General features: G+C 32.6%; 1 protein-coding gene across 1 annotated transcript in view; it reads left to right on the forward strand.

Annotated features, from left to right (window-relative positions):
• Positions 1–17237, forward strand: part of LRP1B (LDL receptor related protein 1B) — a 1834206-nt gene that overhangs the window by 1244136 nt on the left and 572833 nt on the right. Inside the window, exons 38-41 of the mRNA XM_052653145.1 lie at positions 8046–8172; positions 8301–8452; positions 8755–8879; positions 10402–10770. Of these exons, the coding sequence (XP_052509105.1) occupies positions 8046–8172; positions 8301–8452; positions 8755–8879; positions 10402–10770 (773 nt within the window). The remainder of the gene's footprint in view (positions 1–8045; positions 8173–8300; positions 8453–8754; positions 8880–10401; positions 10771–17237) is intronic.

The following is a 17237-nucleotide window of genomic DNA, read 5'->3' on the forward strand; positions in this document are numbered from 1 at the left end:
TTTCATCTACTTTCTGTCCTAACCATTGTGTCCTTTTGTGTTACCATGGTTCTTTTGTCCTGACAAGATTGAAACTTACTTTACACTTTTCACAGGTTTTCATCAACTATTTCCATCTGTCTGTAAATCTTGTCATTCCTTATCTCCAGCTGTCTTAAGTTTTCCACTTCTCTCCATCATGACTCTGAGCTTAGAGCTGACTTAGCTGGCCGATCTCAGTAAATACTTTTGATTTATTAATTTTGAGCCTCCGCTCCCCACAGATTCACATTTCATCCTTCAAAGAAAGAAATCCCTGACATGAATAGCCATTTTAAATATTATTTCTCTATCTTCATTTCTTCTTAAAAACTTTTCTTCAGTATTACTGCATCTATAGATATTTTTCAGGATTCAAAATTGACTTGATATACCTTTTTAGTTATTATGTTTATTTTCAGGAAATGTTTATTACTGCTTGGAAATATTAGTGAAAAGTGTCTTCCAATACCTTACCTATATGCTTACTGATGAGTTTAGAGGAGTGGGGGAAGGGCTTATCAATGATTGCTCTGCATAACAGTTACTCAAACACCGATTTCCAGGTAATATTACATAGACATATAAGTGTCAAAATTCATATCATAGGAATGAAGTACAGCATTTAAATATTTTGCCTAAAGTTAAAAAGTGGCAGGTGTCCTTACCAAAGGAAAAGGTGAACCGTAACAGTAAATCAGCTGAATCCAAAATATAAATGTTCCTTGAAGAGTGGGGCATGAAGCCTGATTTTGAACAATGGAGATGAAGTCTTTTAAAGTGTAGCCAAATGCAAAATAGAAAGTGTATATGAATTTAGTTTAGCTTGAAAAATCAGTTTCTCTCCTCCACTGATTCCCTTTTTCTTTGGTAAGGCCTCACTCTTTAAAAAATAAAATGTAATCTCTTTATGTTAAAAAGTGTTTTTCTACCTACAGCAACAACAACAAAAGATGTACAGAAAGTCACAGTGTGATTTCAAAAAAAGCTAGTTAATCTTCCATGATGTATTATCTCTAAGTGAAGCACAAATACTCTATTCCCCCCCCCCCCCCCCTTTTAGGCACTAGGATCTACATTGCCTATCTTAATTTAGCTTTATATCTCTATGAGCATAAATAACTTTCTGAAAAGTGTTTCTTTCCATGGCAAAGACAGCTTTGTGTGGTATCTTGGTATTCAACAAGTACATCTGTTAAATGGTCTTTGATTGATTACATATGTATGTATATATATATATGTGTGTGTGTCTGCGTATGTGCATTTTGAATATGTTCAATAGTATATAGAAGGTCTTGAATTACAGTTTAACATCTTTGAAACAGCAAAAGTATAGCATAGTTTAACACCATCTCCTAAAGTATATTTTGTATCTGAAGTCAATGTGACCTATAATAAAGAAGGAATTAACTTTGATTTGCAATAGAAATAATGACGGAATCAGGGTGCTAGTTCATAATATTAATATTCCATGATGGTTAAGTAACTCAGAACTACCACAATAATTCCCCAAATCACATCCACCTTTTTCTATTAATACACGACTCAGAGAGAGGCATATTAACAAATTATAAGGACAAGTGAAAGAAAACTGTTGTGTTTTATTTTCCATTAGGAATTTTCTCCAAAATTCTACTGCAATCACTCTTCTTTCAAAGATAGTTATGTCTTACCTGTTTTTTTCCCTATATGTTTCTCATTTCTTCACCTCTAAACACAAATCTTAGATCTTACCTCTCCCACTGAAAAGAAAAAAGAAGGGCCAGAAGTGATCAAGATGGCCTCTGCTTTCATTGCAGGTACAAGCTAGTGAAGGAGAGAGAAAGCCCAGAAAGGTCATGGCACTTCCTTTTGTAAGAAGGAGGCCCTGGGCCAGACTACCAAAGCCCTGTTGAATGGAGACCAGTGATAGCTGCACAAAAGTATAAGACCTTGTTTCTAAATTCTTAAAAGATCCAACCAGTAAAAATGTGGTAAAGGGTAAAAGAGAAGTTTAAGATATTTCTCTGTTTGCTTATTGAAATTCCCTGTTTGTTTTAACATGGGATATCCAGGGCAGGTTGATATTACTGATATATAAGATGGTTTGGGGGTCATGAAACCAATTAAAATTTTCTGTATAATATTTTAAGAATTCCGAATCAACTCATGAGCACTAGAAGTCTAGGCTCTTGGAGTCTGTTAAATATTTCATAGGAAAATGCATATATTATAGGGAACCATCAAGTGTTATAAATTGAGAAAACCAAAAGGGAATTAAAAAATGGACTACTCACTCAGGAAAACAACTGTTAACCGTATAAATACAAACTAATATGTATATATATATGTATATGTACATATTTATTAAAACGAAAGGATGAGAAATAAGGCAGGGTATAAATAGATACATAAAATAAGGAATTAAATACAAACCTAACATGTTATGGAATTACAGATGCAATGGAATGTTTTTTTCTAAAGATTTTTTTCTCCATATTTCTCCACTGTTGGCTGGGCACACACATAATTGTTTTATATAATTATTTAATATTGCAAAGTCAGTTCAGTTCAGTTCAGTTCATTTGCTCAGTTGTGTCTGACTCTTTGTGACCCCATTGACTGCAGCACACCAGGCTTCCTTGTCCATCACTAACTCCCAGAGTTTACTAAAACTCGTCCATTGAGTTGGTGATGCCATCCAACCATCTCATCCTCTTTCATCCCCTTCTCCCCCCACTTTCAATCTTTCCCAGCATCAGGGTCCTTTAAAATGAGTCAATTCTTCATATCAGGTGGCCAAAGTATTGGAGTTTCAGCTTCAGCATCAGTCCTTCCAGTGAATATTCAGGACTGATTTCCTTTAGGATGGACTTCCTTGAAAAGTCAAGAAGGAATCTAATGTAAAACTTAATGATAAAAAATAATAGAACAACACCTGAAGAAACAGGTCTTCAATATTAAGAATTAAAGATTTTAAAATTAAAAAAATAAAAAACTTAATACTAAAAAAAAAAAAACCAATATTAAGAAATAATAAAAATATTTCTAAGTTGAAACAGAGACAACAACCAAGATGGCCTGTATCTTTATTTGCTTAGAAAGTTCACCTCTGAAGTTGTTTATGGGGAAGACAACTTCTCTCACCATACCACTTGCCCAGTTTTTGTGTTGAAGCCCCTACTTTCATGACTTATAGAGACTTAAAACTAGCAAGTTTTAAGCATTGCTGTTAACATTTTTCTCAGGTAATTCTTTATTTACCCATTTGTGTCTGCCATTAAACAGTGACCTTCATAAGGGTCACTGAATCCAATTCATCTCTTACCAGTTCCTGGCACTTAATAGATACCTATTTAATCCTAGTTGAATGAGTGAATGACTGCAATGAAAGAATACTTTTGAGAATCATCCACTGAACCACTTTAAAAAATTAGAAAGTAGTATTCAAGGTTATATTCTCTCTAGACTCTCTTTGAGCAGAGTGTTCCAGTATCTGTGGTTGCATTCTTTTTACACTTTCAGGAGCCTCTAAGAAATAGTAACATATAAAAAGTGATTTGGGATTGGCATGTAACACTTTGTCAAAACAAAAATCGCACACAAATGAAGACAACAGGAATGTGAATAATCCCTCTAAGGAACAGAGGAATATACCATATTCCTCATAGAGGATGAAGGATGTCAATTCACACATTCATGAAACGTATTCAAACTTTGACAATACTTTATTATTTTGCTTGTGCTTTGGCATGAAGTTAGAGACAGATATATTGTCCTATGAGGCATACAATTAGCATGTGTTTTCAGTGATTCTAGTGATATTGCTCAGTTACTATTCCTGACATATAAAACCCTCTAGGGCTTTTGTCTTTCTTATTTTTACAGATAAACTAACACAATGTTGAACTCCACTCTAGCAGAGAACAGAGTGACATCCTTGATTCTCTTTTCAATCAACTGCCTATGTTAAGAGATTTATGTGATATTCATTTTTTGTACCAGCATGGCAATTTTTGACTATTTCAGGTTTTCTCCAGCATATCTGATAAAGTATCCATATTATATTCTCTTAGGGAAAGGATAGGACTAGAGGAAAGAGCAAATTTATTGTAAAAATTGCAACCCAGATCTATGCTCCAGGGAAAGAGTCAAAGAACCTTAAAAGAAAATGATTGATTCAAATTAGAGGCTTTTCACTCTTTTTCATATATTTAAAATATAAGAATCATATTTAATACTATGTCTGTAACAATTTAAACATGTTCATTCTTCTCTTACTCATATTCCTTTATTCTTTCCCCACCAAATTTTGAGCTTAGTTTTCCTGTTAGCCTTATTTCCACCAAAATATTTTTGAAACTATTCAAAAACATTTATAGTACCTTACAAGTATATTTTTCAGCAGAATCTAATTGCTATGTAAAAATATTTGTTTTCCGTTATTAACACACCTGTGTGCAAACTAATTCTGTGACCACTACAATTTTAAATTTAAAAACCTTTGGGGACTCAATTCTACCCAATAGTCTTCTACCTATTACTGAAATATCAAAAGTTAATTGGAAGTAAACTTGTAATATGTATTCTTTGCACATATTCCTGTAAAGAACTTCTATGTCTAATTAAGACAATAGGGATATTTGTGTTATGAAGATTTCTGATATTAATAGTATTTCTATACTATGTCAAACCACTTTTGAATGTCTTTAAAAAAAATCTGTTTTTTAATTCTATAACTGTAAGCCTCTGTGAATAAGGGTATTTTCACTGTAAAACAAATAATTATCTAGAGAAATGTCTTTTGTAAATGCAGCATTTGATTTTGACAATTTTAAAAATTTCTGGATCTGGGATAGCCTTGAAAAGTATTTTCAGGGCTAGATCAACCAAGTTAATACTCTAAAGGCAATTTTCTTGGTTGTATCATATAAATCAACAAACACTTCACTACAGCAAAACTGAACTCATATGGGGATGATATCAATTTGAAATGCTATCACTGAATCTTAATTTCCATGGAGTCTTAAAAACCAGTGAAAACAATTTTCATTTCTTCCCATTGCTAGATATCACATTTAGATATGAAGAATCTATGTTCATTAAAAATATATCAAACACATATATGTAAATTGCTCTCTTAAATTATTCATAAGTTTCTCCCTTCAGTTTTGTAAGTAGCATTCTTTCTCTACATTTGGTTTATCATTCCCAAAGGTTTTCAAGGTGTTAATTTTGTACTCTCCATTTCAGTTTAATGAGCAAATCAGTTGTTATTTGCCTGACATTCATAAAATGTTGCTTAATTTTAGTGGGTGTAGAATCTTTTAGTTTTACTAAGCTGATAAATATTTTAGCCACAAAAGTGATGCCTTCAGTCAGTTTTGTCTTATTTGGCTATATTGTAGCAGTTTGTCAAATTACTACTGAAAATTAAATAAACTCTGTATTCAAGACAGTTTTATTTGGAATATTTTTTAATTCCTAATTTTGTTGCCATTCATCTAAGCCTCCTGCATGGAAGTTTTGCAAATTTAAAATAGGAGGAAAAAGGGATAAAGAAAGAGAGACTTATTTTTAAGACTAAGACTTTTTTCATATTTTGTTTTGTGTTTTAAGTATGGAGATCTTTGCTATATTTATACCTAGAGGAAAATAACATTTGATATTTTTGTTGTATTATATTTGTATTTTTTGAGACAACATAGAGAAGAAAGTACAGACTTGGGTTAATAAAGCCTGTGTGCAGTTCCCTTATCAGCCATGTGACTATCATCATTAACTCTCTGAACTGCAGTTTCTATAGTTGTGAGATTTAATATGTTAAATGGCTGATTTGACCTACTCACTTGATATAACTTTTTATTAGTCATTTAGTACATTTGAAAGCATTTTACTATTAAATAAAATGTATATTATACTCATTTCCTTCCATATTTTAACTCTGGAGTATATTAAAGGTATATGACAAGAATCATATTGAATAAATAAGCACATCTGTCTTGGCGCCTAAAATGCTTCCTTCACAGTATAACATTCTTCCCATCTTAACAAACAACTGACTAGTCATTTTAATGTCATTAGTAATGCTAACATTTCTCCTTGAAAAGTTAAATGATGCAACACATTTATCTCTCAGTTAAAATATTAATTTTAAATAATTTTTAATGCAATGTCCCTTAAAGACTTAAAACTCATAATTTTGATACAAGTATAGGTATCATCATGCCTGCTTCAACCTAGATCTAATCAGTAAAATATTAATAGTTGGATTTCTTGCTACAAAGCTTTCCCTTTTTGATTTATAGAGCTTGCAAATATGAGTAAAAGTTTCTTCAGGATTAATATACTTGGGATTCCAGCCATAGCTCAATTTGGTTGTAAAAGTCCAATGCATTTATTTTATACAGCATTCTCGGGGGGGGGGGGGGGAAATCAACTTTTAAGATAAATCAAAACAATATGTACAAAGGAAATATACATATTTTTATATAGTTTAGTATTTTCATGGAGAAATACAAAATGTGAACATAGATCTTTTCTATATGCAGTCTCACTTTCTCTTCTTGTGTATGATTGTTTATATCAGTCAGTTCAGTTCAGTTCAGTTGCTCAGTCATGTCCGACTCTTTGCGGCACTCCAGGCCTCCCTGTCCATCACCAGCTCCCGGAGTTCACTCAAACTCATGTCCTTCAAGTTGGTGATGCCATCCAGCCATCTCATCCTCTGTCATCCCCTTCTCCTCCTGCCCCCAATCCCTCCCAGCATCAGAGTCTTTTCCAATGAGTCAACTCTTCGCATGAGTTGGCCAAAGTACTGGAGTTTCAGCTTTAGCATCATTCCTTCCAAAGAACACCCAGGACCGATCTCCTATAGAATGGACTGGTTGGATCTCCTTGCAGTCCAAGGGACTCTCAAGAGTCTTCTCCAACACCACAGTTCAAAAGCATCAATTCTTCAGCGCTCAGCTTTCTTCACAGTCCAACTCTCACATCCATACATGACCACTGGAAAAACCATAGCCTTGACTAGACGGACCTTTGTTGGCAAAGTAGTGTCTCTGCTGTTGAATATGCTATCTAGGTTGGTCATAACAAATATGCACAGAGTACACACTCTTTTGAGTGAATAAGTCAATGATTGCCACATTTTTCTAAACTTTAGTCACTGCTATTATCTGACAGCTGAATAAAGTTTCACTGGGCATAACCTCAGAAGAATAGATCTGGTTTACCCGAAAGCATGAATTTCTGTATTGTAATATAAATATTATATTTGTTGAAAGAATAAGTGAAAGAAAACATGGATTATGTACCTTCTGTATTTTAGCATTTCATTTATTGACATGTTTTATTTCTGCGTATTCTGTCTGGATTTTCTTTCTATATTTTAGTTTCTTCCACAGTCCTTCCATATTACATTACAAGATTACTAAAATAGGTTTGCTTTGTTTGAATTCATGCTTTAAAATAGCATCACAAGATAATTTATATAATGCAAACTAGAATAGCTAGCCATTTAGCAATCTAAATGGACAGAATTGAAAGTTATACTGCATTTGTGTATGCATTCATAAATTACCTAGTGGTGTAGGTATAACAGTGAATAATAAAGATCTCTGTCCTCATTGTGCTTAACATCTAATGTCACCCAGATATATGAATAAAAAGTATAATTGTAAAGAAATACAAGTTTAAATTTGCCATTCTAATTCACAAAATGAAGTAAAGTGTATGGTGGAAAAATCAGAACATAGATGGCTTCTTGAAGGAAATGATGTTTGTCATGTCAAAAACAGGAGCAAATTAAGCAAGTAGAAGGCATTTCAGGTAGGGAGTAGTGTGTACACAGGGTATTTTGGAAATTCTTCCTAGTAATTTCTATGAATAGCTAATTTTTTACAATAAAAATTATTTTATTGCAAACAAATACATACATACCTTTATTTGTAAAAGGTATTTTTGTTGTTAGTATGAATGTTATTGCTGTTTTTATTAATAATATACATTTTTGTGTTTACCTGAATTTATCTACAATTTCATTTCAGCTACTTGTTCTGGACTGAGTGGGGACAGATGCCCTGCATTGGAAAGGCTCGCTTAGATGGCTCAGAGAAGGTTGTCCTCGTGAGCATGGGAGTAGCATGGCCAAATGGTATCTCCATTGACTTTGAGGTCTGTTGGATGTGTTTAAACTGCATTAAATGCAAACTTGCTTTACTCCATTTTTAGTTTTCTCTTATTTTCTTTGTAAAACACTTAATAAAAAACCACTTGTAATATTACTTTTTAATCGATCTTAGGAAAATAAATTGTACTGGTGTGATGCTCGAACAGACAAGATAGAAAGAATTGACCTTGAGACTGGAGGGAATCGTGAGATGGTGCTGTCAGGGAGCAATGTGGATATGTTTTCAGTTGCAGTCTTTGGGGCTTACATCTACTGGTCTGACAGGTAATTTACTTTTTCATAAGTATTTGAGTCTCAAAATGTTATTTTAGTGTCAGTTGCTTTACCCTTGTAGGATTAGCCATTTCTTATCAAGGTCACAAAAAAATTACAGAACCATGTAATTTCCACAAAAAAAAAAAAAAAGGCAGTTGCTCTTGCTATTCCAGGTTCAACCCTTTCAATGTCACAGACTAATGTTGGTTTCTTTCCCTTCTGCTGGGCCATCTGTTATCTTCAGGTTAAATAGCTGGTTTGGTTTGAATCAGTTAAAGATTTTTAATCGTGTATGTTCGACTTCTTGGCAGAGCACATGCCAATGGGTCCATCAGAAGGGGCCACAAGAATGATGCCACAGAAACCGTAACCATGAGAACGGGTCTTGGAGTCAACCTGAAGGAGGTTAAAATCTTTAACCGAGTAAGAGAGAAAGGTCAGTGCTCTTCTATTATCAATACATTTTGTTATTTTTTCTCTTATTTTTTTTAACATTTAATTATCAAACTTAACTTAGGTATTAATTTTTATAAGTCCCAAACCTCAAGATCCTCTTTTTTTTATCCCCTAATTTCTAACAAAAATCATATGATAGCCTAATGAAATTAACTTATAATCATTCACGGATAAATATTTTTGCCTCAACAGTGCATGTATATGGACATGTTATATATTTGGCCTGTCTTCAGTACAGGTTTAGACTAAGTAATATAGAAACATTTGATATATACATATATTTAATCTAAGTATACAAAGTACTCTTGCCTGGAAAATCCCATGGATGGAGGAGCCTGGCAGGCTGCAGTCCATGGGGTCGCTAAGAGTCGGACACGACTGAACGACTTCACTTTGACTTTTCACTTTCATGCATTGGAGAAGGAAATGGCAACCCACTCCAGTGTTCTTGCCTAGAGAATCCCAGGGGTGGGGGAGCCCGGTGGGCTGCCGTCTATGGGGTCGCACAGAGTCGGACACGACTGAAACGACTTAGCAGCAGCAGCAGCAGCAGCAGCATACAAAGCACAATTAGGATATTAGCAAAAAGCAGCCAAAATGTTTTTTCCATTTTATTTAGAACTGACCAAACATGCTGCATTACTTGGACCAAAAGATTGTCTTCATGTCGGATTATATTTTAATATATAAAGTGATGATGGCTCTGGAAAGTTGCTAGTAGTGTGAAATGTGTCCAGTCATCATTTCTTTGAAATATGTTTCTTTAAAGCATTTTTCTTGAAAATGTTTTTAAATGGGTATGACAGTGACTTAGATATTTTTTAATATCACTTCCATTAAGATAATATTCATTTTAAATGTCCATTAGAATAAATTATAATTTTCTTGACATCAAACAAAGGTATATAACATTAATTGTTTTGAAGACAATGATGGATTCATAGATGAGAATTAGTCTGACATAGAAATCTTAATAGCATATTACATGCTCACTCAAAACTGGAGTAAAAAACTTATGCCCAGTATATTAGGATGTTAGGAACATTGGAACCATAAATTTCTTTGATACCTTATATACTTCATAGACACAGGTAGTGCTTCTTTGTTTTTCTTGGTGAACTCAGTTCATGTTTTGAGTGAATTAGTACTTGTTCCAAAGATTACAATACTTGAAACCTATTGTAATCTCAGTATTAAGTTTCAAAAAAGTTATGTATTTAACTAACAGATTAAGGTTAACTTTTAAATAATTCTCTTTAGATGGTCAGGGAAGCAGAAGAGTGTGAAATTATAAATCTGATATTTTAAAGTAGAATGACTAAAAAAAAAAACCCACAAAATAGTACTTTACAGTGTTTGAATTTTTTACTGACCAGTCTAAAATTAAGAATAAAATAATCCAGAAGATTCAATGTTAATTTTTAATATGTTTCTAAGAAAAAACTATATAGAAAACAAAAGCAAAAACACAATGTTTATAGGTATCTTTTTCTTCTCTCTAGGGACCAATGTTTGTGCCAAGGACAATGGGGGATGTCAGCAGCTCTGTCTTTATCGAGGAAATTCCTGGAGAACTTGTGCTTGTGCCCATGGATATTTGGCAGAAGATGGAGTTACATGCCTAAGGCATGAAGGCTATTTGCTGTATTCAGGGAGAACAATATTAAAAAGTATACATCTTTCTGATGAAACCAACTTAAATTCACCAATAAGGCCGTATGAAAATCCACGTTATTTCAAGAATGTCATAGCCTTGGCTTTTGACTATAATCAAAGAAAAGGTACCAACCGAATCTTCTACAGTGATGCACACTTTGGAAATATACAGCTTATTAAAGATAACTGGGAAGACAGACAAGTAATTGTTGAAAGTAAGTACAATTTTTTTTTAATAATTTAGTGGAAACGGGTATCATTTGGAGTAGTAGAGAAATTAGAGTGGTGATTTTATGTAGCAATTACATTTTCCTAGAGTTTTTATTCTAAAACAAGTGCAACTATATCATCCAAACCCCCAAAAGTCAAAGAAGCAATTAGCTGCTTAGCATATACAGCATGAATATTATGATTATTAGCTTCTAATCATGGAATAGTCAATATATTCCTTTATAATGTTTATTATAAATGTTTATTAAAATTCATGGGAAATAATTTTCAGTATAAAACTTACTAATTTTATTTTCTTCTAATGGGAGAAATTATAGCTTTATGGATATCTATCTAATTATATTTGGTGAATTTTGTTTTCTCAAATATCAGAGAATATTTTTGGTTTGTGTGCATGTATATGTATATAATATTCTTGATGAGAGAATGTAACTAATGAATTAACATTTTTAAGACATTTCTAAAATTTTATGACAGTCATTTTAATATTTTATGGGACTCAAATGTAATATTGTATGAATTATCTATATAATTTAGAGAAACCTCTTCCTGTCATCCAACTTTACAGGGACTATCTTCCTATTCCTCATTTAACATCTCTACGTGATTTCCATATATTCCTTACTCTCCCAATTTTACTTTATTGAGGTCACTCTTTTGTCATTACTCTTTAAATTTCAGAATAATGCATAAATTTATTGTAAAATGTTCCAGTAATATTGATTTTAAATGAAGTTTTTGCCCCATCACTGCAACATCAATTCCATTTACTTACTTGTGACACCTGTCATGCCTCCAGAATTTTCTATAGTTATGTGTTTCATTTGTAACTACAAAAATGGAGTGATCTGTATGCAATATTCACCTGCTTTTTTTCACTTAGAATATATCTTTAAAAGCTTTCATTTAAGTATATAAGGCTCTATCTCATTATTTTGAAAGCCTCTATCTATCCTGTGTCTGTGTGCCAAGTCACTTCCATCGTGTCCAGTTCTTTGCGACTCTAGGGACTAGAGCCCACCAAGCCCCTCTGTCCGTGAGATTTCCCAGGCAAGAATACTGGAATGGGTTGCCATGCCCTTGACCAGGGGGTCTTCCCGACCCAGGACTTGAACCCTAGTCTCTTATGTCTCCTGCACTGACAGGCACGTTCTTTACCACTAGTGCCTCCTGGGAAGCCCATCTCTCCTGTGCTAAGGGTTAACTAATTTATTTAACCATTTTCTTTTTTTTAAATATAAATGTATTTATTTTAATTGGAGGTTAATTACTTTACAATATTGTATTGGTTTTGCCATACATCAACATTAACCATTTTCTTACTGACAATCATTTAGGTTATTTTGGTGTCTTATTATTACGTACAATGAATGTCACATAAATATTTTTTCACACATGTGAATATTGCTTTTGTATAGAATCCTAGAAATAGAACTGCAAAATCAATGTTTATTTTTATAATTGGTCAAATTTCTTTTCAAGAAGACTACATTAATATATAATTTCATCAACTGCTTATGAAAAAGACCTATTTTCCCTCACTTTTGACAACAATTATTTTATAATATTTACTATCATATAGCTAATAGATAAAAGAGTCAACTTATGTTAATATAAATATATATTAACTAGAGAGATAACTAGAGAGATCCAGTATCTACTCATATATTTTATTCATGTGAAAAATAGATACTTTATGTCAAACTCTATTATACATTACCATCCCATGCTAGGCCTGCTATAGTTTATTTTGGTCTTTCAACATTTAATATCCTCAAAATCCTTTGGGTCTATTCAAATCTGACTCAGCCTTTCCAAGTCAGTTCAAGTGTGTACTTTCAAGTATATACAAATATAAAATATTATTTCTTTATTCTGTAGGGTACCATACTTATGGATAGTTTTATAGCAATTTGTATATTCTAGCACAAATATACATATAGCATGGTATATTCATGCTATTTCGCCTTCTAGTGTGTGTGTAAATATGAAGATACGACTATAAATATACTGATCATAGAGTTCAGACATTTGAGAGTTGCTGATTCTTTAGTTATATCTCTATGAAGTTTATAATTCTCTTTGGTCCTCCCTCCATTTTCTTAGACTAATACAATTTAGAGTTGAATGTGCTCATGTTGCACATGTAATCTATTAACTTTTTCATTTTTTGTGCCCCAGATTCCTTGTTGGACATTTTGGGTATAAACATAGAAGCCACAGCTTAAGAAGAAAACTATAAGTAAACAAACTATTGAAATTTAAAAAACTAAATTTCTATTGAAATTTAATAGAGTCTCTAAGATACTAAAGGTCTAGAGAATAAATAATCTGTCTGGGGAAGGGAAGAGGGTACCAATGAACTGAGTCAAGGAATCTAAGTGATCAAAAATATGTTCATAATAATAATAGATATTTGCCTTTTTTACAGTGTTGAAAATTGCACCAATGGTGGAAAAACCACTGTGGCTAAACTGCTGATACCTTAGCATTAATCAAGACAGCAGCACCAAACAGTACTAGTAGTGATTATATTTTTCACTGCCACTTAATAGCAGGAAAAAAAAAAAAAAAGCCAGTTTAACTTAAGAATGTCCTTGAAGAAAAGGTAAAAAAAAAATTTATTAAATCTTAATCTTTCCTAATCCTTCAGATTACACTTCTTATACTCTGCGATAAAATACAAATAAGGAACTTCTATTGCATTCTTAAGTCCAATGGCTGCTAAAGGAAACTGCGTATTTCTGTCTTTATGTAAATCCATGGTTCTTTTAACTGACATTATTTTTGACTTGAATGAGGAACAGACAAACTATGATTATTCAGACCTGGTTGTGTGGCAGGCTGAATACAACAAGTCTATCATTTCAAGGAAAATAACCTACATTTGTTGCAAATAATAAAAATCAAGCTTTCATGTAAAAATTAAAATTTTAGAAGAATTGTATCTACTATAATAAGCTTGATAGTTTCCCAATACTTAAGGGCTTTTCTGATGAGATGGGTAGTGGTATTACTAGCGATTTGGGGGGTTGTTGCATACTGAAATTGTCAACATTTGGAAAATATGTGCAACTCAGAGAACCAACATTTTCCTAATGACATGATAAAATCATGCCTGGGTAAATGATCCATTACGAGTATTAGATAGACCAATGAATTTAATGCAATAGAGTATGAAACATTCATCACTATGGTTTCTGATTCTACACTGAATCTAACCTTTAAGTAACTTTCGCTTTCCACGTTCTGTACTATAAAAGGATATTCAGAATTATCTGAAAGGCTATTAAAACCCTCCTTCCTTTTTCAGCTCTGTAGCTGTGTGAATTTGGATTGTCTTTATAAATTCCAACTAAAATAACATAACAAATTTGAAGTAGATGTGAGAATTCAGCTATATTCTAGTAATCCAGTCATTAAGCACACGATGAAATGATAAAACATTGCTTTTTCTCATTTAAAAAATGCAGCTATTTTCATAGATGATGGTATTTATATTAGTATCCTATCATTTTTGTTTTTTAAAATATATTAATACATATTAAAACATTTTTCAGTTTAAATTTCTAACAAGGTAATAGATAATACCTCACACATACAAAAGTTTTCCTGGAGTCTTCAATATTTTTTAAGAGTGCAAAAGTCCTCAGAACAAAAATAATTGCAAACTACTCTTCTAGACTAAAGGCTCTGAAAATTTGAAGTGTAAATATATGGAAAAGCAAAGAGTAGACAAGGAGTGACACATCATTTGGTATGATTAGAATATGGGTTGTACAGCATGAATGGTGTGAGAAGAGGCTAGCGTCCTAGAGAGGAGTCCAATATTGAAGGATTTGGTTTGTCAAGAAAAGAGTATTAAAATTTTTATTGGAATGTAATTAAAAGTGTACCATTCAATAGTTTTTGTTATATTCCATTACAAATTTTTAAAATTAGATAAACCTATGTAAAACATAGCATTTGCCATTTCAACTATTTTTAATTGAACAATTCAGTGATGTCAATTACATTCACAGTATTGTGTAACCCTCACCATCATGCATCTCCAAAACATTTCTTTCTCTTTAAAGACAAACCTCACTGAAGCAATTATTCCCCATTTCCCATCCTTGTATTCTCTGGTAACCTTTCATCTATTTTTTTCTCTATAAATTTGGCTATTGTATATTTTTCATATAAATGGAGTCATACAATATTTGTTTTATTGTGTGTTGTAACTCACTCAGCATAATATTTTGAAGGTTAATTCATGTTGTAGGTATCAGAAGTTCATCTGCCTCATTATGGCTGAACTATGTTCTCTTGTATGTATATGCTGCTGCTTCTGTTAAGTCACTTCAATCATGTCCAACTCTGTGTGACCCCATCCCTGGGATTCTCCAGGCAAGAATACTGGAGTGGGTTGCCATTTCCTTTTCCACTGCATGAAAGTGAAAAGTGAAAGGGAAGTAGCTCAGTCATGTCCGACTCTTCGCGAGCCCATGGACTGCAGCCTACCAGGCTCCTCCGGCCATGGGATTTTCCAGGCAAGAGTACTGGAGTGGGTTGCCATTGCCTTCTCCGTGTATGTATATAACATATTTTATTTATCCATTTATCTGTTTATGGATACTTGAGTTACTTCTACCTTTAGTTATTGTGAAAATGGTATAGTGATCACTGATATACTAATATTTAAGATAAAGAGTTCAACTTTTTTAGTAGATAAAGGGAAAACAATGGAAAGCTTTAAGGCATGTATTTAATAGGATTTCTGTTTTATGAAGATAGCTCTGGTTATGTTATTTTGATAATATTTAAGAGATGCCATAGGAGTTTGCTGCTGTGTTACAGATTCCATTTCTATGTGGTAACTTGGAAACAGCTTAATCAAAGTATATATGTACTCTTGTTCAGTTGTTTTCTTTTTATTTGGTTGATAGTTTCCTTCACTATAAGAAAAGCTTATTGGTTTTATATGGTCACATTTATTTTCACCTTTATTGCCCTTCCTGAGGAGACAGATGCAAACAAACAAACATACAAACAAACAAAAAACCCTGCTTTTTTTTTTAACTGGGTCAACTGCGTTACTATCAATTGATCTATTAAAAATTTCTATTTCTTCCTAATTTAAGTCTTGTAAAATTGTATATTGATAGGAATTTATCGATTTTTCTAGGTTGTTCAATTTGTTGGTATATGTTTTGAAGTAATCTTATTATCCTTTGTATTTCTGTGTTATTCCTTGTAAGGCTGGACTGAGATTTTTCTTGGTTCTTGGCATAGACCTTTACTATAAACTTCTCTCTTAGAATTGTTTTTGCTCTGTCCGAAAATTTAGGACTGTTGTGCTTTTCTTTTCATTTGTCTCAAGATATTTTTCTCTTTTCTCTTAAATATCTTCAGTAACCCACTGATTAAGAAGAATGTTGTTTGGTTTCCACATGTTTGTATACTTTTTGCAGTTTTCTTCTTCTAAATGATTTCCAGTTTCATAACACTGCAGTCAGAAAACAATGCTTTGTATAAATTCAATCTTCATTTTTTAAGACTTGTTTTGTGGCCCAACATGATTTATCCTTGAGAATATTCCATGTGCACTTGAAAGGAATGTGCATATTGCTGTTTTAGGGTGAAATGTTCTCTAGTTAAATCTATTTGGTCTAATATGTCATTTACCAATGTTTCCTCATCAGTTTCTGTCTAGCTGATCTATTCAATGATGTAAGTAGTTATGTTAAAGTTTCCTCCTCTTACTGTATTACTGTTCTCTTTTAATGTATTATTTGCTTTATGTATTTAGGTGCTGCTATGTTGGGTGCATTATAGCCTCTTGGTTGATTAATCTCCCTTTTTCAGTACATGATGCCCTCCTTTTTCCCTTGATAAAATCTTTGTTTAAAAGTATATTGCTACCCCACCTTCTGTTTGTTTCCATTTGCATAGCATATAATTTTTATCCCTTCATTTTGTGAATCTTCACATATATGATTCTCTAGTAGGCATTTAGCAACACTGTCTTTTAACTGGAGCCTTTTGTTCATTTAAAGTGATTTTTGACAACTATGTACATATTGCTCTTTTGTTAGTCATTTTCTGGTTGTTTTGTGATTTTTTTTGTTCCTTTCTTCTTGTTCTCTTTTTGTAATTTGTTGACTTTCTTTAGTGTTATGTTTGTATTTCTTTCTCTATTTTGTTATCTATGTATTATCAATTTTTTGCGTGTGGTTCATATGTAACAACCTACATATATGTTTAAGGATGATGATTGCATATATTTGAGCACATTCTAAAAGTAGTACACTGTTACTGCCCCTCTTTTATAATCTGTGTGTTGCTTTTCTATTTTAGATGTAATTTTTTTTGCCTCTTTTGTCTTCTAATCTTCATACTAGCTTTATAGGTAGTTGATCCATTACCTTTACTATATGTTTGGGATTTACCGGTAGGATTTTTTTCTAGT

Source organism: Budorcas taxicolor, chromosome 2, assembly GCF_023091745.1.
Source record: "Budorcas taxicolor isolate Tak-1 chromosome 2, Takin1.1, whole genome shotgun sequence".
Taxonomy (NCBI): domain Eukaryota; kingdom Metazoa; phylum Chordata; class Mammalia; order Artiodactyla; family Bovidae; genus Budorcas; species Budorcas taxicolor.